The sequence below is a fragment of the Sphaerodactylus townsendi genome, linkage group LG13, assembly GCF_021028975.2.
Source record: "Sphaerodactylus townsendi isolate TG3544 linkage group LG13, MPM_Stown_v2.3, whole genome shotgun sequence".
Lineage (NCBI taxonomy): Eukaryota > Metazoa > Chordata > Lepidosauria > Squamata > Sphaerodactylidae > Sphaerodactylus > Sphaerodactylus townsendi.
Window position 1 is genome coordinate 30,502,645 of NC_059437.1, and position 22,872 is coordinate 30,525,516.

At 47.2% G+C, this 22,872-nt stretch overlaps 1 protein-coding gene across 1 annotated transcript; it reads left to right on the forward strand.

Annotated features, from left to right (window-relative positions):
- The first annotated feature begins 5,247 nt into the window (after window positions 1-5,247).
- On the forward strand, window positions 5,248-13,412 carry RAP2C (RAP2C, member of RAS oncogene family). Its single transcript, XM_048514448.1, has 4 exons — window positions 5,248-5,381; window positions 5,509-6,424; window positions 8,095-8,416; window positions 10,812-13,412. Exons 2-3 carry the CDS (start codon window positions 6,152-6,154, stop codon window positions 8,371-8,373), a joined length of 552 nt encoding a protein of 183 aa, XP_048370405.1. The 5' UTR covers window positions 5,248-5,381; window positions 5,509-6,151; the 3' UTR covers window positions 8,374-8,416; window positions 10,812-13,412.
- The last annotated feature ends 9,460 nt before the right edge of the window (window positions 13,413-22,872 follow it).

The window sequence follows — 22,872 nt, forward strand, 5'->3', positions numbered from 1 at the left end:
ACTAGCTTGGTGAGATCTTTCACGCTATACCAGGAGTGTCCAACTCTGGCCCTCCAGAGATTCATGGACTATGATTCCCATCAGCCCCTGCTGATGGGAATCAAAGTCCATGAACCTCTGGAGGGCCAGAGTTGGGCATCCCTACTGTATACAAACAGCAGTGCTTCTTGCATGAGTCAGTCCACTTACTGGGCATTGGTATGATTATATGCTCTCTTTGGAAGAAGGCAGGATGGGACGGAGATGGAAACAGCGGAGGTGCGCAGTCGCGCCTGATTCGCATGGTAACGCTTTAATCGCTGCGAAGGCGCCGTATTAAAAACCGCCGAAGGCCGCTTCTTTTTTTTTCCACATGTGACGCACCAACGCCGCAGCCGTGCGAACCGCCGCCACGGAGCCGTTCTCAACAATGGCGACTGCCAAAAGGCCAAGCTTGGTCACCGTCCCGTCCCCCCCCCCACACACACGTTTGTCCCTGGTGATTTCCCTGCATGGTCAAGCACCTTTCCCAGAGCCATGTCGCCTGTGCAGGATGGTGGCTGCCCATGCAATACTCTGGTCTCACCCGGAGGTAACATGAACTGGGACTGACGGTAGCTGGGAGGGGAGGCAATGATACAGATGGGGGGACGGGCAGGACATCAGGGCAGTCACGTCAGCCAATCGCGCTGCTTCGCGAGTGCGCAGCCGCAGCGGAGCGTGGCGAGACACCGCTTCCGCAGCGCTTCTGTGCAAACCGTCACATTTCTGCGGGGCTCCTGACGCATGCAGCTCCGCCTGTCTGTGCGAACGCTTTTTCGCGGATGCGTTGCTATTTACGACGTCATCGCGTCGCTCCTTTTGTCCGTGCGGAAACGGCCCAAAACTTGCACTCTGTAACAATAAACACACACACACACACACACACACACAGTGAGCAAGGGGAGATAAGGACTGGATCTCTATCCAAGGCTATCTTATCTAAAAGCAGCTATGGGGCACTCATTTATGTATGACTTTGCCCACTCACATGAAAATCAGAGAGACGATATTTATTTTACCAATATATAGTGCATATAGGTGAGGAGAAGCAAACCGGCTTCTCCTCACCTAACCGGCAGCTTATCTCTCTGCCTGTGTTGAGAGGTTGGCTCTTTATATGCCTTTTCAGTCCCTTCTGTCTCTAAAATCAGAAGGTGTTCTACTTGGGATGATATGGTTCATCCTAGTTGTTTGGAAGAAAAAACACAAGCGAAAATGTTTCCCTCTGAAAATAATGTAAATATCACCAAAATACAATTAGAAGTCCAAATACGCTGGAATGACCTCAAACAATTGCTAAAGAATAAAATTACTCAAACTCAAATAAAATTCTGTGTACATCCTTATTACCCACAAACAATGCTCTCAAAAGCATATCAGCCATAATATTAATGTAGGGGTGGGAGGCATTTGCAGGGAAAGATAAAGAAAGGGGCTGTTTACCTCCCAACCCTATGCCTACCAGTAATTTTGTGCACAGCTGGGTTTCTAGGCTTAGTACCAAAGTGGGCAAAATGCATTTTTAGAAGAGATGGAGGGAATTTATGGGGGTGGGTGTTATTGAGTGTGGGGGGGGGTGTTTAACCCCACTCCCCAGTCTCTCTGGGTCTGTGTTTGTCTGAAGCATTTGCCTAGCAGTTAGGCAGCAGGGATGCATTCCTTTCCATTTTAGTCAGAATAGACACATGTGGAGGGCAATATATGAGGTGCTCTATGTTGTCACATTAGCCCATTTAGTTCAATACTAGAGTCTTTTGCCTCCACGGTCTCAGGCTGAACCCCTACCCTGAAACACTTGATAGCTACAGATGCCAGAAATTGAACCTGGGACTTTCTGCACGCAATGTTGGTGCTCAACCACTGAGCCACACCCAGCCCCCTCCTGTGAGTACAAGCTACTGCTGACAGAATGGCATTTCCATGATGCACTCTGTGAGCTTCCCAGAAACGCCTGCATGGCCCTTATTAGAAACCAAATGCTGAACTTGTTTTGGGGCTGATCCAGCAAACGTTGTCTTATGTTCTAACTCTGGCAAAAGGAGAAATTGTGCTCTGAGGGAAGTGATAGCTTTCCTTGTCACCAAGTCCAAACCAGCTGCCCAGCAGACTGAAGGCAGCACCTCAAGAAATTAATTTGAGGGGCGATGTTTGTCTCTCTTCTTAAGCACATAGGCCTTGGGCAGATGTCACGTCAGTCTGATTGGATGACATGGGGGGGGGGGGGGGGAGCGGCTGTGATGTGACTAATGCCAGCTCTCTCATCTCTCTATGGTAAAATCCTTTCCTACATACCCTGCTATTACCTTTGGGCATTCTTTTTTTTACAGCAGATTGATGATTCAATCAAGGATTACTGATTCAAGTGCAAAATTAAGACTTTATGAGGCATTTCATATCCAATACATGATATAATGGCTGCAGGAAGGAATATGGAAAAATCCACCATGACAGTATGTAGCAAATTCAATCACAAACCTATATAGAAGTACAAAATAAACTGTCGGCAACATGAAGGCTTAAAGTGGCTGCTTCTCCTATCCCCAAAAACACAGAAGCAGTTTGTTGCCCAGCTCACACATCATGGAATACAGGCATTGGGTCAGGGGTCACCACCCTTTGTAAGTCACACATGAATTGCAGGTTCTCAGTTCCCATTCAGCTCTTGGTTGGTCTCTCGTTTTGAATGTTGATGTAATTTGGCAGGGCTCTTCAATTATAAAAAGGTTGCTGACCCCTATTCTAGGAGATGATCTCCAACCTGTTTGAAAAGAGAGCCATCAGTTTCTCCTGCAGAAAGATGTCAGAGATACAGGATTGCTTTTTGGTCATTCAACAGCATAATGTTCAGGACAGCGCTCAAAGGATAAGTATTTAAAACTGGTATGGAAGTGTGTTCAGGCTCAAAGTAATCCCTCATGCTTTGATAACTTTTTTTCTGTCATAACTCTGGCTTTAATATCTGCATTCCATGGGCAAAACTGTGTCCATCACTGATTCGCCATACTCAGGAAAAGAATTGACTATCAAATGTCTGCCCATTATACAAGCTCTTAAGAAAAAAGCAATTGGCAATCCATAAGATTCACCACACGATTATTTAGCTCCTACCCTGTGTCACATATTTAGCACTGCTATTAATCCTGTTGCAATAGCTCTTCTTGTTCTGCTGTGGGCTGGTTTTTGCAAACAAGTGTTAAAGATTATTTAAAGGAAGAAACTTTTTTACAAGAAACAAAGAAGCTCTTTATTGCCCCTTATAGCACGATTGAGCTTCCACACTATCTTCATTTTTTTTTTAAATCAGGAAATCCCCGATTACAAAACAACTTTTATCAGACATTTGGCTGAATCATCCAAGGTCATTATTACTGTACATCTCCAGTCTGGGGATCCTGTTTAAATCCTGTACTGACATCTAGTGGCGTTGGCTGAGTGACACTTGAGCAGAAAAGTATGAAGACTTCCAGAAGATATAAAGCAAAAAGGAGTCTTTTATTTTGTTAGTATTCACATGTGCAAGAAAGGCAGTTATCAGAGTGGAATGGCAGGTTTCCAGAGTGGAATGGCAGACCCAAGAAGCAGAATTCATGCTGTAGGAAGGAATGACAGCCTCCAGACTGGCAGGACTATCCTAGGGGCCAGGTATGATCTGGGAGTGGGATAATAGCCCCCAGCGTAGAATAGCTGTCCCTGCGGGTAGCGTAAGCATTCTGAGACTGGAATGACTGCCCCTAGAATGGAATGGCCATACCTGGGAGTAGAATCCATGCTCTTGGACAGGAATGTCAGCCCCCACAGTGGAATGACAGTCCCTAAGACCAAACATACTGCTTTGCTACTGGAATGGCAGTCCCTGGGAGTAACACAAGCATTCTGGAACTGGACTGACAGCCTCCAGAATGGAATGATGGTCCCTGGAACCACACACTACTCTGGGACTGGATTGACAGCTCCCAGAATGAGATGACAGTCCCTGGGAGAAGCATATGTATTCTGGGATTGGAACACTGACAGCCTCATTTTGGGAGCTGTTGGAAGACATCATACTCCCATGGATCATCCCCAAAATATTTCTGCCATTCTTAGGGATTGTTCTTCAAGTCTGGCGCATGTCATCTCAGTCCCCAAAAACCTTACATCATTCCCAGGGACCATGAACATGGACTGTTATCTGATAAACTGGATTTGTTTTGCCACACCTGCACTTGAAGCCTGCTGAGTGAACTTGGGCTAGTCACAGTTCTCTCAGAACTCTCTCAGCCCCACAAACCTCACAAGGTGTCTGTTGTGGGGAGAGGAAGAGAAAGGAGTCTCCTTGCAGGAGAGAAAGGTGGGGTATGAATTCAAACTCTTCTTCATCATCCTTCCCTTTGGTTTATTTATTGACCCAAAGAGGCTTACGACATTTGCCTCTCTCCTCCATTTTAACCTCACAACAATGTGAGGTAAATTAGGTTGAGCGAGTGTGAGTGGTCCAAAGGCTCCCACTGAGCTTCCATGGCATGAGTGAGGATTCAAACCTGGTCTCCCAGACAACAGTCTGACACACTTAACCACTTCATCCTACTAGATCTGGTTGCTGTCACATCAGTCCCAGAACACTTATGACCTTCCCAGGAACTGCATTCCACCCTGGGGGCTGTCATTCCAGGCTCAGAGCAGATTTTTCTAAATCCCTTCTGCATTTTCATTTGACTGCTTTGCACTTCAATGTATTTCAGTGGTGTCCATATAAGTCAACAATCATCCCCAGCTCCCATTATATCCAATGGGTCTTCAGGCATCTCGCCCTCTGTTCTCAACGCTCATTCTTTCCTTATAGTACATTTGTTAGAAGTTTCCCCGCTCATTATAATTCTCAACAAATGACCCTTTACCATAGAGGTTGTACACGGGTAGAGCGCCGGAATAACTCCATGTACCGGAAGTCCTGTAACCTGGATTGTTCTAATCTTTGCAGTATCTCAAAGTCTCAATATTCGTGTTCCGGCCAGCCCTCCTGGGGCGGGGGGAGGAATTACAACCACACCCCATCGGACTTCCGGACTAAATTAGTTCTCCCCTCTCTAGCTTTCCATAACCATAGAGATTCCAAGTGTTGACCCTCCAGTTCTCCGCTTCCACAAAGATTCATGAACCGGAAATGTACTCTCGTCCCTCTCACTCTATCATCACGGCTCGGCTTCTCTGAGGTGGCCGCGCGCGCGCTGTGTGTCACAGTATGGCCCGTCCCCATCCCGCCCTTCTTCCCGGAAGTGGTGTTGCTGTGTAAATCTTCCGGGTAGGCGGGCGGTTCCCCACCCCTCCGTAGAGCGCTGCGGCTGGTCATGGAGTGAGGCGGCAGCCGGGGCCTGGGGCAGGTAAGTGCGATCCGGGCAGGCGGCTGAGCTGACGGGGCGGAAGGGCTCCCTGAGTGGGAACAGGGGAAGCCGGGAGGGCGACGCCGAGATGCCCCTCCCTCACCCGCTCTCTCTTCTCTTCTTCCAGGCAGGACGGAGCCGCCAGACTGAGACGCCGCAAAGAGCGGGGCCGCTGCCGCCGCACACCCTCTCCCAGCATCCTCCGCGTGGGGCCTGGACCGCCTCAGTCGACCCCATCGAGGAACCTTGATCCACTTCCCCCAGACTCGAACTTGGGTGCCCCCCAAAGCAGTTCTCTGGGGCCTGGCTGTTCTCTCTCACCCCGAAGACGCACGTTTTGGCACCTCCCTCAACTTTGCTCCCACTACACAGACACTCATAAACTCGCCCGTTTCTCCTCCTTCATTCTCCTCTTCTCCAATTTTCCGTTCTTCTTTCTTTGGCCATCCCTTCTTTATTCATTGGGTGTTTCAGTTTATACCCAAGTTCTTCCTACAGACAGCCTTTGAGCCTGAGTTTCACTATTTTCTGCATCCCATTTCTGCAGTTAAGATTGGTCACGAATCCGCTGTAGAGTCATCACTTTTTCTTTGCAAGAAGTAAGAAGCAACACAAAAACTTGTCACCTGCACCAAATCCACAAACTGAAACTCCTCACTTGCAACAGAAGTCCTCCTTTCTCCTTTTGCAGTGTTGCCCCCCAACCCACCAGCTGCTCCCCAGTTTGCAGCATTCCTGTTTTATGCTGTGCAGAGAGAAAGACAACGCCCATGAGGGAGTACAAAGTCGTGGTTTTAGGGAGTGGGGGGGTGGGTAAGTCAGCCTTGACTGTACAGTTTGTAACTGGGACGTTCATTGAGAAATATGACCCCACCATTGAAGACTTCTATCGCAAGGAGATTGAAGTGGACTGTTCCCCATCAGTACTTGAAATCTTGGATACAGCAGGGACTGAACAATTTGCTTCCATGCGAGATCTGTATATTAAAAATGGCCAGGGTTTCATCCTAGTTTACAGCCTGGTAAACCAACAATCTTTCCAGGTAACATATACAGCTGTACTTTTTAAAAGGGAAATTCTGTTGGGATGGGTCTTGATTCCTAAAAATGAGTGGATAATTAAAGAAGAAAGTCACACTGTTATTAAAAGTGCTTCAGAAGGCACTGAGTGATTGCCACTGCTCCATCTGTGATTGTGATCTATTGCATAATAATATTTTATCAGTAACCCATTTTTAAGCATTGTTTACATTTTATATTCCAGAAATGGTTTCAAATGGAAGGAATCATGATTCTCGTGTACTAAATGTCATTGCTGCTTTGAGATATAGAACCCTGTCAGGAAATGTGAAATTTTGTTTCTGAATTTTTGCAAGAAAATGGTCTTTCAGTCTTTAGATACGCTCAGCCCACAAATGTGTCACTTGATCTCAGAAAGTCCCTCAGGCCTCTTCCCATTTTTTTCTTGCTGAACAGCTTAATCTGTGTTCATTTTAATAAATGGCACTCTTTGCTCATATGCCTGACTCTTGCTGGCCAGCCATCTCAAGTGTTAGTTCTGGCTTCTTGGGTTTTCAGGCTTGATTTGCACAGGAGGGGAGGGAGTGTCTGCTTTATTGGCTGATTTCCTGTGTGAAGCCCAAGCATACGGAGCTGCAATAGAGCAACTAAAGCTTGAGTTTGTAAGCACCAAACAGCTAACAGGAGAGAGACAGAGAAGCTGCTTTTGAAAGCTGTACAGTGTTGCTTCCTGGCACCAGCGGCTTTGCTGAGTTGGGCAGACTTCGATTTCTTGGCAGAGCCTGTTACACCCACTCGAAGAGGCAGAAGCAGAGCATATGAAAAGGGCTGAGAAGCTTGATAAATAGTATCTGAATTCCAGCCCCTTTTCCTTGGCATTCCTTTCTTATCACATTGGTTTACATTTCTTTTCTGCTCAAGGTATTGTGTGTGTTTCAGTAGAAAAACAACCATCTGGGTCTTCTGTCCTGCTTCATTGGACGGTTTTCTTGCCCTAAAGCGGGCCAGCCTTGCTTTCTTGCTCTTACAGTTGTTTGGAAGCTTTTAAAACTAGCATTGCTAATTGAAAGGCATAACATTCCAGTGCAACTGGATTAAGTTCTGTGTCTGCCAACTGCAAGATGATATAGATCTTACATGGATCTTATAGTAATAATGGCACAGTAGGATTAGAAGAGTTTTGTCATATGTCTTCTTGAAGGTTGTTGTGGAGGTGTTCTTAACCTCCCCACATCTAGATATTGCTGTCCACTCACTCATTTTGCTCTGTCAGGAGTTTGAGACTGCCCACTCCTTCATTCTTGTCCCAGGCAGGCATTAAAACCAAGAGAACTGTCAAGTACCTGAAAGGCTCTTACTGCTTTGCTTTCTTTCCTTGCCTCATTGAATTCTCATGTTTTGTCATTGCTTAAATTTCAGAAATAGACTGGCCTCTCCCAATTCTGTTTAAATTATTTTAGGTACTAAACAAACACTTGGCGCACCTGAAGATGTTAGGGTGGTTGCCTGCTCCCTTCTCTGAACTTTTACATCCTGTAACATGATATATTTCATGCTAGCTCAGTATAATTAACTACATTTTTAAAATTTGGTATTAACTGTTGTAGAGTGTCTTGGGTTTTTTATGTCACTAAGTTTTAACTGTGTTGTTGAGTTTCAACCAGGGCATTAACCAGTTGAATTTCTTTGTCAGGACATTAAGCCAATGAGGGACCAAATTGTCCGTGTGAAGAGATATGAAAAGGTTCCTCTCATTCTAGTTGGGAATAAAGTGGACCTGGAATCAGAGAGGGAGGTCTTGTCAGCAGAAGGCCGAGCGCTGGCTCAAGAGTGGGGCTGCCCCTTCATGGAGACATCTGCCAAGAGCAAGACCATGGTGGACGAACTGTTTGCGGAGATCGTCAGGCAAATGAACTATGCATCACTGCCTGAAAAGCAAGATCAGTGTTGTACTACTTGCGTTGTTCAGTGAGAGAGACAGTGAGCGAAACCTCAATCATGGCCATACAGAGCAGGTTGGTGGAATATTTGTGGCTAAGAAAGGTGAAATTGATAAGTGGGAGATTCAAGGTGAATTGTAGTAGAATGGTTCTGGAAGAAATTGTGTGTGCATTGCTTTTCTTGCTGCAGTCCCATGATTGATGTTGAATAGGGACAGAATTGGTTCATTTAACAATTGACAAGAGGCCTAAGGCTATCTGTTGAAAACTGAGGGCCAGGATCTAGGCTTGGGTGTCTTAAAGTCTAGCGCTCTGATCACTGTCTCTTCCTGGGCAGCATTACAAAATTCAAAGGTTTACAGAAAATGCTTACCAGCTCTGTTACCATCTTCAGTTTGGATCACAGATAATTGTAGCGATTTATCTGGCATGAGTCTGGTATAGGCTGAGTCAGGTTATTGGTCTGACTAGCCCAATACCACTCTGGGGCCTTCAGCAGGTGGCTTCTGCAGCCCTGCTGCTTGAGATCCAATAGATGGAACTCAGGACATTTTGCCTGCAAACAAATACTTTGCTGTTTATCTTTGGACTCTTTGCTGCCCTGATAGAATGGCTTGCTGCTGAGTGTCCAGCAGAGTCCTGGTTATCTAGCCTGAAAACATCTATCTTATTTACATGGATTTGAAAATGTCCATCATAAAACATGTTTTCTTTATTTTGGTACATAGATTAAACAGTAGCAGAAAGGGATAGTTATAGCATAGTCCTGTTACACTGTAAATACACAAAAGTGTAAACATTGGCTTTTGTACCCAAGTTATTAGCACTACCTACCTAAAAGGTGTAACATGGCCTGCTGCAATGGATACTATAGACCAGAGAAATCTTTATTCCACAGCATCCTAGAGCTACTTGTCATAGTATCACCATTTGGCTTAATAAGGCTCTCTGGGAACAGCAGACACATTCACAGGGGTTCAAATTCCTATTTTCTAATAGCAGTTTTTGGTTCTCAGAGCACAAGGCTTTTCTGTAAGTAGGAAGACTGTGATGGTCTTGCCAGTTGCAATGAGTTGTGCAATTTGACCAGAGGGGAATGACTCCAAAAATGAAGCTGTGTCTGCTCAGCCTTGCCTCTGGCTGCTGGTCAGCTTGGTCGATAAAGTTGTTTTCCTCATACCTCAAGAAGTGCAAGTGGGCTGTCTGGTATGGAATGTGGATCAAGCTACCGTGCAACAGGCTGTGTTGCTTGTCTTCAAGGTAGGTGTCCATCAGCTGTAAAGCAAAAGTTCTCATGCAGGCTGTTATCTAAACATAAATCCAGCCATGCAAATCACATTAATAATAGAAGCGCGTGAGAAGCTACCAGCACCAAATATGCTTCTCTGTAAGGTGAGGCAGCCCGTTGACTTGAAATAAATGAGAGGTTACAGAAGGGTTGTGCTGTGTTAACCACTGTATCAGTGTTTCAGAATGACTGCACCAATGGCCTGCTTTGGTGTACATTTGTGTTGAAGTCTGTATCTGTTGCTTCAAATGAAATAAAGGTGTAGCCTTCCACTCCTTTGAGAAGGTCAGCTGACCTGCCGTTTCTCTCCAACTCCTGCCTCTTAAGCTTTATATGGAATTTTCTGCCCAAAGGTGCGTTTTCAGCAGCTGATAGTTCTTGTGCTACCTTTCAAAATTCACGAGGTGGAGAACATTGTCCAGAGTCTTGAGGGTTGAATACAAAAAGCCATGGTAGTATCTTAGGAATGTCTTGAAGTATGAAGTAGGGGGCTTGCTCTGCTCAGGATTATTTGTCTCTTTTTCCTTGATAGAAAAGGATCTCTGGGGCTTCATGTGTTTTTTAAAAGCTGGCATTCATTGGCTCCTGCAGTCCCCTCTCAGCAGTGTAAATCTGACTGGAGTTGCTTAACTTTGTATTGTGGGGGTTTCACACAATGTAAGAAGTTTAGAAGTCACTGTGCTCCAGAATGAACTGTGCTCTTAAAGACATTTGAGTTTTGCAGAGGCGTAGCTATAAGGGGACGGAAAATCGCCCCCAACCCCTCCCCTTTCCTCCCTTGCCCCAGCCAGGCTACTTCTTCAGCCAGCAAAGTTTTTTTTCAGCCAGCTGCTTTGCCCGTAGAAAAAGGGAGGGGGGAGGGGGTGTGCAGGCACCATTTTCCCCCAGGCGCCATTTTCTCATCCTATACTTCTGGAGTTTTGTATGCTGAATGAAGAGAGTCAGAGGGATGAAACCAGTGGCATGTATTTAGGTTGGGGGCGGGCGTGTCAGAGGCACAGCAGCATGGCCTTGGTGAGGCTGTGCCATTGAGCTTATTGAAGCTTTTCATAAAGAGGGAAAAAGTTGCCCAAATGGATGTAGGTATTTAAAACATTTCTATACTGCTTTTCTGTTGCACACTTGGCTTTAATGACAAAAGTATGTACCTGCCTCTAACTTCATTCTTTTTCTTAACTGCAGATAAAACTCAGAGGAAATTTGCACAGATGCTGCTTTGGAGAACTCTTTCAGCCCAGGCTGCAGAACTGAGCCTTGCAAAACCCTCTCTGTCTCTCTTTCTCTCTCTTTAGAGCACATTTCCAGGCATTGGCGTGCAAACGTTTGGCAGTGGCAGCTGCGGAGAACAGTAGGCCTGTGACAGAAATTGCTTAGCATGTTTACCATATGTTTGAAATCTGTTCTTTATCTCTTGGTCCTCCTTTTTTTAAAAAAAAACAAATAGCTTTCTAAGTTCCTATTAATGGCTAATATGCAAGAGTTCATTTTTTCTAATATTTTGATTTCTTTAATTGATTTCCAAAACTTGTATTTATTAAACTTAACTCAGTATTACCTACTCAATGCCTTTTTAAGAGAAAGTTTTAATGGAGAAATAAAAAGTGAGCCTTAAACAAATGGTTACTTCTGTATATTACCTCACATCCGTGCTTGATTTTGCAAAAAAAAAAAAAAGTCCTCCTCCAAAATGTCATTGGCTGATAACTTGGAAATGTTCCGTTTATGTGTCATAGAAAGATACTGAAGATTCATCTTGCATTGTAAGGATGTAAAATCCCTTTTCGCAGCAATGTGGTGACTTGTGGTAGTGATGGCCTGATACAAAGGTAGCTATTTGACAAGGAGTGGCAGCGTCCACTAAATGTGGTTAACACCCCCCCCCCCCAACCCTCTGTTATCATGTGGCATTCATATTTTTGTCTTTCAACTGATGCAAGAAGCGGTGAAGATCACCAGTATGTTTCCTTTCTGTTCAGCTTCCAACTTTTGACTTCTGTTCTTGGAAAAGGGATGATATGTCCCCCCCACAGGGTTTGTGTTTCTTAAGCAAAAGCTAACCCTGCTTTGCTTAGCAGGATCAAGATGGCATCTGGCAGACTTCTGCACATGTAAATCAAATGCAAATAAAAATGACTTTACATTTTCTAGTTCTTAAATATTGTCTCTTCTAATAATATTTTGAAGCAATATCTGTTAGCGGGGGATGTTGTTGATTTGGGGTGGGGGGTTTTGGGTGCTTTGTGACACTGCTGCTTTTTCAGTTTCTAGCAAGCAAGCATTATTTGGTATAACTGGCCAACAGTGTGAACAGTCGGCTCCATATGAAAATGCTTGACTTGGCCATTGCCTTCTGCACGGTTTTCCAACATCATGTGATTTATCTGGATACTTGAAGTCCTTAAACAAACACAGGTATTACACAAAATAAAGAGCATAGAAACTATTGAGGTTTTTAAAAAGCTGGTGAAACAACTTTGTCCTAAGTTGGAATTTTTTCTCCTACCGTTCATTTTAAGATGTATCCACTTTCTTCAGTTCTCTCTTCCTGACCTTCCCCTGATCTCTGAGATGAATAGCTCATTTGACTGCACCAAAATTGCTGGTTTAAGAGCTCAGCTTAAGCCATTTGAACATGTCTCATGTGGGTTTCAATCCTGATTCTTTTGTCTTGTCATAGTTGAGTGTTATTGGCAATGAGCACTAGTCATGAAGTGCCCATACTGAAAGTCAGTTTGTAATTTAAACTAAACTAGGACACCAGCATGTTAGCTCCTGGATCCCATTTGTATCTGAGGAAGTACAAAATGCAAGGGTTTTTTTTTTCCATCTTGTGTTTCTGGATTCCTAAATTTGCCACAGGGTTACATTTGCACTTTAATGGAGGACTTCAAGCTGTTCTCATAGAATATTGCATGATAATGTGTTAATCGACGTGCCAAGGGAATAAAGAATTTTCTAAATAGATAGGGCAGAAATGTTGGATGGCCACTGACCCTAGTTGCTGTTTCCTTTGTATTTTGGCTTGGTATATTAACAGGAAGGCAAATCTCAAATCTTTTTGGCATATCTTGGAATAAAATACCAAACAGTTGAAATTTCTCATAGCAGAGTAAGGCACACAGTATTTCCTGCACACTGTGTGCCCCAAAAGGAAAGTTGTGTAACCTCCACCCACCCCACACCCCGATTTGCAGCTTTTTGGATTTGCTGAGGCTTGAGAAGTTCTGGTGAGTTGGACTCTTTGTCCTTGTCATCTGCACATTGTTCAAATTGCTATACTGGGGCTCTTGAAACACTGGCCACTTTTAGGTGTCTCCTAAACCATTCCACATAAGCTATCTTCTTACTGAATGAAAAGGCAGTGTTTTATGCTGTGTATAACCCCCCCCCCCCACACACACATCTCTTTGCTGCAAAGTGGGAGTTTTGCTTCTACACAGTGTTCTTTCCAGAGTTGCTGCTCAGGGTGTAGAAATGCAGCTGCCTGTTATCTGTCAAGAAACAAAATACTTTGGTGAGGGTGCAGTTGTATCTTTTGCAAGGGTGCAGCCAACTTTACATGATGCCTCAAAGTACCTAAAATGAAACTGAACCTATCGGATGTACTGTATCCTTAGGGGTGATAAGTGAAATCTGGAATAGCAAACACGAAACTAGAACTGATACTTTGTAAGCTTAAACATCACCTTTTTTTCTGATTTCAGTCATTCTTATTTTGTAAGATGACCCTACAGTTCACCTGTTTGTAACTTTTTTAATAAAATAGATATCTGTATTACCAAACTGATCATTGCTGTCTTTCCTGATACGGTTGTGTGAGTAGGGGGTGGCTTTGGGGCTGTGAATGATTCATAGTTCTGCAGGATCCAGAATATACTGGGCATGGGCTTCAGCTAGTAGAGAGCCTCAGGTGTCTTCTTTTAAATTAAACTTCATAGTCTTATTTACTTTAAATCATTTCTATATTATCTCATAGCCATAAGGTTTTTAAAATGGTATACAAAGTTAAAATACACAAACAGGTGCTGAAGTCTGTGGCACACCAAAACCTTGGCAGTAACAGCATTAGAGCAACAAAAGCAGGAATTATAATAATTTGTTAAAATACAGCAGATAAAACTGAAGTTTTACATTTTTGTTATTTACTCAAGCCCCAAGAATGTACTGCTTCCACCTGGCGACTAACACTTAGCGAGGGACACAGTGGAGTTCAAGAGCCAAGTTATCAACACAGCATATACCATCTGCAGTGGATGGAGGGCTCACACAAGCCATTGAAGCTGGTAGTACTAACTAGGCCTGATGCTCCTGTGGCCCACTTGCAACTTTAAAGGTGAGCATTGCTATTTTCAAATTATGCTCCAAAACCAATCGGCCAGTGAAGTTCTGTTGAAACTGGGACAAAGTATTCCACTGCTGATACAAAAGTTAGTCATGCAGAGCCACGTATGCCATTTGAAGTTGGCTGCCAAAGACACACCAGAAACTAGGTGATAACCTGCTGAAATTTCAGACACCAGACAGCTGGCTGAATAAGATTTCCAGTGGCCAAAGATGATGCAGCAGTGCTGTACAAGCCTCCTTGTTACAAAGAGCAAAAGCAGACAAAAAATTCCAAGTAGGTTTACCTCTCCACCCTCTGCTAAGTTTCTGTGATGGCTCACAAGCTTCCAAGAAGACATTGCATTTGTAATCAAAACAGGAAGCTGTCATAAAAACTCAATATAAAGCAGGCAGAAGCATCAGTGCATAATAAACAATAAAACCTGTGTTTTAGCAAAACAAAACATGTAGTCGACCCACGCGGTCAGCGTAAGAACGAGACGAGACGCGGAGATAACATCTGGTGGAGATCGCCAGCAGCGGGAGACCGGAGGTCCGTGTTCCTAGCGAGTCTCCCGTCTGCCGGTTCCTGGCACCTTTTATTGTTATTCTATCGGGGGCGTGTAGGAGGGAGGACCGGGGGGAGTTCCGGGAGAGCGGGAGGTCGGGAGATCATCATGTGATGCATGATCTCATCTGGCTACGTGCGGAGAGGAGCGTAAGCGTCTGAGCCTAATCCTCACCTGGGGGCAAGACCATTGTCCCTGCGCCCGGTGATTGAGCCAGGCAGTTCATGACCCGTGACTCATGGGGGGACATTTAGAGGAGGTGCGGTGCCGCACTTTCAGCAAGGCCGCAGGTCCCAAGCATGTCCTTAACGTTCTACCACGGTGCTGCTGGGTCAGCAGTGCATCACTACATCTCCTCCTTTTTCACATTTTAGAAAAAGGGGGGACCGAAATGCTAAGGGGCGATTTAAAGGGACGCTTGTCTCCTCCGCCATCTGGTCAAGCTGACCAAGCTGCTTGTGTAACATTAGAACTTGGCTGCGGGGTAAGGGAAATTCGAGGGGCTTCTTTACATAATGCTACAGGCAATATTAGACATGCATTGAACTAAAACAAGATCCGGATAATCCAGATTACCACATAATTAAACCAATGCAGAGCTGGGTAATAACAGCATCTCCAACCATCCTCCCGGCAGCCAGCTCCAGAGGGCTGACCACCAACCGGGCAAAACATCATACTTCAGATTAGATACAACTTCTTGCAGCTCACGCACTTTCATAAGGAATCAATTGGGAATTATCAGAAAGATTAAAACAACACATATTATGTACATTCTCACAACCTTGGTGATGTAATAACAACAAGTAATCAATAGCGGCATCGATTGTTCAGGGTCGCTTGACGAAAGTTCCTGCTGCTCGGATGCGTCAGGGCATCCAGGAGCGGTGGAGAGGTAGAGTTGATGGACTTCGCGAAGGGCAACAGGCCAGCCGGCCAATAGTCTTAGCATTGTAAGAGGCGAAACCGGGTACTCCCACTAGGGAAGTGGCGCGGAGACTTAACTCCGCTTCAGCGAGGGCGACCGCGTCGCCCTGACAGGAGGGGCCGAAAGGCAGAGCGGAGCCGGGCGGCGCGGGCGTCCGGGCTCCCCGGGTGGAGCCTGGGGTAGGATCGCATGGTGAGGCTAATTGAGGCAACAAAGAGTTCCGGCAGTGAGTCGGGCTGGAATATAATTAAACGCTCTCTCCCCGCAGGTCCAGAACCAGCCCCTGGGGAGCAGGGGATGTTTCCGAACACGGGGAATGTCCTCCGTGGTGTGTGCAGTTCCAACTGGCCGAGCCGATGAATGGGCCCGGGTCGGTTCCCCGCTTCGCCATTGCGCCGGTGACGCGGGCGCAGGTGTTAGATTCGTGGTTAGCGACATTGGGTCTGGGTGACAAGGGAGAGAGCGCCAGCCGGGAGGGTTTGGACGACAGGTCCCCAGTCGGCGCTCATAGAGTACCTGATGGATGAGGCATTCATGAAGGGGCTCAGGCCCCAGACTCCGCTTAGAAGTCTCCGGGCGCTTTGCAGACGGGGAGCAGGCAGGAGCTTAGCAGGCTCCCCGACCTCCTAGGTACCGGGGCCCAGGCAGAAGGATGAGACGCTGGCAGCGGCAGCAAACTGCTCCCCTGGTGATGTTGTTCTGGTGAAAGCTCGCTGTGGGCGGTAGGCCGATCGCCATCGGCAGGAGGCAGCAGAGCAGGCAAAGGACGGTAATACGAAATAGCGGTGATGATCGCGAAGAGAGCTGCACAGAGGTTCTCGGGTGTCTCGGGGTAACTTGTTACGCAGCAGCTTTAGGGCTTGGTTGGTGGTCGCCTTGACGTCTCCCCCAGGTCATTCGGGTCTTTGGGCATTGGCGACGGCATGCTCTAAGCTGGAGATCGGCTAAGGATCCTCCAGAGAGATGTGTTCCATCTCCGGGATAGTTGGTTTCCACCTGGCGCCATTCCATGGGTTGGCCTGTCATGGTTAATCGGAGTCCACAGGGACCTGTGGTGGAAGAGGTGGACTGGAAACACACCCCCTTTTCCCAGGTTACGGGGGGGGGGGTAATGGGTCCCGCCAGGCTCAGTTCTAGGAGCCGATGGCGGGAGATCGGGATCGAAGCGAAGTGTTTAGAATTTTAATATAAGAAGGAAGAAGGCTTGTTTTGCAGCCTGTGAAGGTTGCTTTTAATGCAATCCTCCTGGGGGCCATTTCTACTCCTCTTTCTTTAGTTGTTTGACAGGGAGGGCAGGAGGTAGGCGACCTTGGTGGGAATTGGCTTCAGAGCTGCCATCAGGAAAAGGCGTCAAGGCGAGGGTCCGAGCCTCGAGGGGGGAGGGAACAGGCGGGTCCTGGGGGGATTGTGGGTATGCATGCTTAATCAGCAACACAAAGGGGGCTTTGGAAGCACCTTTTGGGGGGATGGGTGCATCCGGGGAATGAAGCAATCAGGCAATTAGAGGCAAATTCCTCGCACACACACAGGAAAAAGAGGGGGGGGGGGTTCTTTGCAAGGGAGTTGCACTGACCGTGAGGTTGGTGGCTAAGGCAGGAAGCTGGATGATGCTAAGATTTTTGATCGTAATTCGAGTCTTGGGGAATTGCCGTCCGCCGAGACCGGCTTCCTTATAGCGGTTTCGGCTGGAGCTTACTTCGGCCTTTAACGTGGTACTGATAAAGTTGCCAGGTGCTGGGCAGCCATAACCCAAACGGGATTGGGTATTAGGGGCATAATGACGGCAGCCCCTTTTTAAACTGGGGCCTGTCCTGACAGTGCTGCGGTATCAGGACGGGCCCAGATTTTAATCCAGGGAGGGCCAGTCAGCCAATTGTCCCTCCCGCCTCTACTGGTCGAAAAACAGAAAGAGAAAAGGAGGGGGGAGGGAAACAGTTTCCTTACGGAGATAGAGAGTGAACTTCTGAAGTCACAGTTGGGACTACCACGATCCGTGATGGCCTTTACCTCCATCCTGGCAGACCAAAGTCAAGCGGACCTGACTCATGAGTGTCCCTTCCCCAGAGATTGACGTGGATGTCTAAGACGATATGGACTGTCAGAGCTGCCGCTCGAGCCCTGGGTTGTTGGACTGCGAGCGGCTGGATGTCTTCGCCTCATGGGTTTGTCTCCCCCCCACCCCCCCAGATGTGCTGGCAGTTCTCGGTCGGGCCACTGGTCGGGCCATAATTGCCAGTTCTGATGACGGTAACATCAGCGCCGGTGTCCTCAGGCTCCCTGAACTTACATCCTTCTATGGCGAAGCTCCAGGTATGGACGGGAGTCTCCCGATAGGCGCCTCCACCGCTGCAACGGTGGTGTAGGCTGCGCCCCATGTTGGCTGCTGGGGCTTGTAGCCTTTATTGGGTCGCAGAAGCGGGCAGCTTATGGGGGCAAGAGAATCAGCTGAGCGCAGCTGGCTCCTCGCAGGCAACTCCTGGTGGGATGTTTGTCCAGACTCCGGAGATGGATGGGTCCTTGGTGCGTGGAGTCTATTGATATTCCGGGGACCATGAACAGTCCCTGTTCAGCCGCAGAGTGCCTTTTGGCAGCACCAGCCCAATAGTCCCCGATAGAGATGGGCCTGCCATACCGCTGGGGCCGCATAAGAACCTCGCGGGGAACTTAAAGGAGATGTGGGCTGGGTGCATGCTGTGCCGCAGATGCCACGAGAAGGGGGTGGTTTTGGCAGGGGCCTTGGCGCTTTGGGTCTGCTCTAGTACTCTCCTCCTTAATCCTGGGCTTGGGAGACGCCCTGGCGGGAGTTTCCCGACGGGCAGTCGCTTTCTCCAGTGGAAGCCTTTCTGGCAACGCGGGCACCGGGTCTTAGGTGGTCTTCTCCTCCTGGGGGAGGACCCTCCTCCATCGGGGTTGTAGGCCCCCCCACCGGGCTGCCTACACTCCCTTCGGAAGTGTCCGGGTCTGCCGCAGTTAAAGCGTTGTGTCATTCTGGAGGCTGCCTCCCGCCAGTGGAGAGTGCTGGCGGCGAGGAGGCTAGCTTGGTGGGCGGAGGACCCGATGTCCTGGCAAGCCTTTTAAGCATGTCGGCCAGTTCAGGATTTTTGCCTCCAGGCCCCGCGGATCGCCCTGCGGCACTCTGTGGAGGCGCGCTCTCTTTTGCGAGGCTTACGAGGAGCTCGCTTTGGGCCTCCTCGCTATCTACCTGCCTCTTGAGCTTTCCTGGAGCCTGCTCCACAAACTCGGCATAGGGCTCTTGGGGTTTTTGCCGGATGGAGGAGAAACTCTTGGGTTGGCTGGCCGTCATTGGGGACCTTAACAAACGCCTTATAGGCTTAATTCCAGAGGCGTAATCGTAGCGGGTGGCCTTGCAGGACAATCTGATCGTTGGGGATATCGACAACCATCGAAGCCGTAAAGCTGCGCGGCGGTGTAGGCGCCGCCAGAGGTGGCTGCTCTGTTGAAGCACTGCTGGCGGAACTCACTTTCCCAGACCACAAATTGTGCAGGGCTCAGGAGCATGCGAAAGGTGGTCTTCCAGTCGTCTGGAACCATTAGGTGGTTCCTTGCGATGGCCTCCAGCATGCCTCTCACGTAGGGGCTAGTGACTCCTACGATCGCGCATGATGTTTTGGCGGAGCCTGGTGGAGGATGTTATAGCTTCTAAAGGGCGGCACTCGACAACTCACGCACGACGCCACCTTCCCCCGCAGCATCTGTGAAGTGGACGGGGCACAATGCAAGAATCTCGGCATCGTCTTCCGTCAGGGTTTCTTTCCTCTGCAGATCGTGGCTAATAATGCTCTATGAGAGTCATGAAACCCGGGCGCCTATTACGTATGCTGACGGAGGTGCAGTGGCTTCGGAAAATGAAGGCGGAGTAAAGGGAGGGGCGGGTTGAGCCGCTGGAGAGTTTGAATTCGTGAAGGAGCCAGGGGGGCAGAAGGAGTGACAGGCGCCCAATTTAGTGGATAGAGAAAATTCCGGGGTTGAAATTCGAAGGTGAAAGATCGAAAAGGAGGGCGGCCTACGGCAAGGGAGCCATAGGTCTGCAGGCTGATGGCTAATAAAACATTGTCTCCACGCTGGTAGCAGCCATTATCGGGCGCCGGGCTGAGGCTCCCAGCGTAAGAGTGCGCCCGATGTTTTCCCAGTCCTTAAGATCTTCACCGTCCCCCCCTCTGGGCGTACTCATGGACACTGAGCTTCAATCTCCTCAACCAATTTGCGCAGCTCCCTTCTCTTTACGGGGACTCCTTGCCGCATTTCGCTAACGCTCTTAGTTCGGCCAACGTGCTTGTCATAAGCCCTGCTTTTGCAAGCTCCCATACTCACCGGGTGTTCCGCCGGACGAGAGAGTGTCCTAGGACGCGTGTCTCTGGATGCGCTCGCATCCAGAGGACAGGCGAGCACCGAAACGGTGGTTCCTGGATGCGCCGATCCAGCGGATCTCGGTATCGCTGCCCTTCCCCAGGCGACGGTGAGCAGGGTGGAGGTTCGAGGATTCCCGGGTTTCTGGCACCAGCTTGTAGTCGACCCACGCGGTCAGCTGTAAGAACGGTGACGAGACGCCGAGATAACATCTGGTGGAGATCGCCAGCAGCGGGAGACCGGAGGTCCGTGTTCCTAGCGAGTCTCCCGTCTGCCGGTTCCTGGCACCTTTTATTGTTATTCTATCGGGGGCGTGTAGGAGGGAGGACCGGGGGGAGTTCCGGGAGAGCGGGAGGTCGGGAGATCATCATGTGATGCATGATCTCATCTGGCTACATGCGGAGAGGAGCGTAAGCGTCTGAGCCTAATCCTCACCTGGGGGCAAGACCATTGTCCCTGCGCCCGGTGATTGAGCCAGGCAGTTCATGACCCGTGACTCATGGGGGGATGAGGAGTGGGGGTGCGGTGCGACCAGCAAGGCCGTAGGTCCGTTGGCGTCCCAACGTTCTACCACGGTGCTGCTGGGTCAGCAGTGCATCACTACAAAAACACACCCCAGCAGAAATAAAAAGTAAATATATTGAAACGTTAAATAGTTAATATGATAAAGTGCTGTGAGATCAGGTCACGGAAAGGCTTGTGTGATGAGCCAGTAATACTGAACACTCTGCATCAAGTAAAGCAATATTGGTAAACAGTTTCAAAGCTCTGCGGAAAAAGCCCCATTACTTGTAAACACCAACTGGTCCCAGTCTATTTTGGGGTTTCTATGCAAAAGAAGTGTGTGAATTTGTATTATGGATGCCGGTTGTAGTATTTTCCATGATGCAGAATTTGAATTGCCTCTGATTTTTTTTTCAAGCATAGTGTGAATTTTATTCATTTGAAATGTTTTTAGACCACTTTTCCTCTGAAATGTAAGCAAAGTGTCTCACAGATTTACCATTATAATAAAATGATAGCCACAAGCCATAACTGAGCAGTGCACAGATTTTTTTAAAAGCAGATAAAATAAATCATGCATGGCAGCAATAAGGAGTTCAACCAAAAAGGCCCCCAAATCGTGATAGATTAGAACTATCTTTATGGAATGCCAAAAAGCTAGCAAAGATCATGCTATACAAAATTCATTCAGAAGGGCATTCCATAAGTGCCCTGTCAATGTACACAGGGCCCATTTATTAATTTAGCTAGTCAGCCTTCTAGCTAAGACCTAACACATTGTCTCCTAGTGCTGGTGTAAGAATTATAAAAGTTTTTTTTTTTAATCTGTGTTTCCCCTTTTCTGCTCTGGCCCCCGCTGGGTGGAGTGCTCTGCCAAGGGAAACCCAGGCCCTGCAGGGCTTAGTACAGTTTCACAGGGTCTGTAAGACACAGCTGTTCTGCCAGGTTTATGGTTGAAGGCAGCAATGGAATCCATTCTAATTGGCCTCTCTTTCCCACCTTTCTCCTTCTGTTTTTTCCTAATACATGTATGAATGTGGAGCTGATGTTAGAATTCATGAATAAAATTTTATAGACCTATCATTATTAACAGATTTGTACGCTGCCCTGAGCCCACAGGGAGAAAGGCAGGCTGTAAAGCAAACAAATATGCTAATAGCCTAAGGAGACCAGTTTTAATTAGCAGAACTGAACTGTATGGTTATACCTCCTTCCAAATTAGAATGTGTACATGCCGGGTTTCCCTGTTTCAGATTGAGATCTTCATTATGGCCCATAAGACGTCTGATTTAATGGACTTCATCAATGGCTTAAAGCTGCCATATATTGTTTCTGATTTGGACTACTGAGCCTACAGATTTGGCACACCTGAACCATTTCATTTCCAGCTTTCATGGGGAAATTACCTGATGTCACTAATAGCTGATTAGCAGATGTGATGAATGGGATTAAGATGTGTCTTAATTTCAGTGCAAATTAGGTGTATTTTTATTATATGTAATCCAACTTTTCCTCCAAGGAGTTGGGGGGTGTACATGGCTCTCCCCTCCTGCTTTTTACCCCGCTAACAATCCCGTTAGGTAGTTTTGGCTGAAAGTCATCCAATGAATTTAATATCAAGCAATGTTTTGAACCGGAGTCCACCACAGTAAAAATCTGGAATGTGTAGAAGATTCTGGATAATGAAAAATATAGAGAACTGCATAACCTCAGTTTGGAAAAAAAATCCAGTTTCGAATAATATTTCCCAATTAGGAATAGGAAAGCGTTGAAGCATATTTTCTACAAGGAAAGGCTGAAGTGTTCGGCTGTTCGGTTCAGAAAAAAAAGATAACTAAAGGGAGACATGAAGGGAGAAAATGGACAGAGAAATTTTTCTCCCTCTCCCATAATACCAGAACTTGGCGGTACCCGATGAAGTTAATAGGTATAAATTTATGGATGGACAAAAGGAAGTACTACTGTCATTATGCTCTTGAACATGCTCTTTTAAAATGGGGTTAGTCAGATTAATTGAGAACAGGTCCCTCAGTGGCTACTAACTATGGTGACTTAAGGGGACCTCCACATTCAGAGGCAGGAAATATCTGGATGGCAGTGCTGGGAGGGAGCAACAGGGGAAGATCTTCCCTCATACCAGGGGTATCCAACTCTGGTGCTGCAGATGTTCATGGACTACAATTTTCACTAGCCCCTGCTGGTATGGCCAATTGGGGCTGATGGGAATTGTAGTCCATGAACATCTGCAGAACCAGAGTTGGATACCCCTGCTCTATACCTTCACTGTTGGCCACTGTGGTCTGATCCAGCAGGGTTCATCTAACATTCTTACATTCTGAAAGCTCTGGCAGACTTTTTGCTGGTTGTGTAATTTGTCTCTCTTTGACTTCTATGCAGCTGGTTACTAGTCCTTATTGTGTCAACAAAGGGCAACGATGCATTGTCTCCTTTCACAACACAAGCTTGTTTTGACAATGGCCCAGCCTGGGATCTCTCTTTTTTGGCCGACGTGTACAGGATAGCTAAAGAGGAGTGCCTTAATGCATCATGA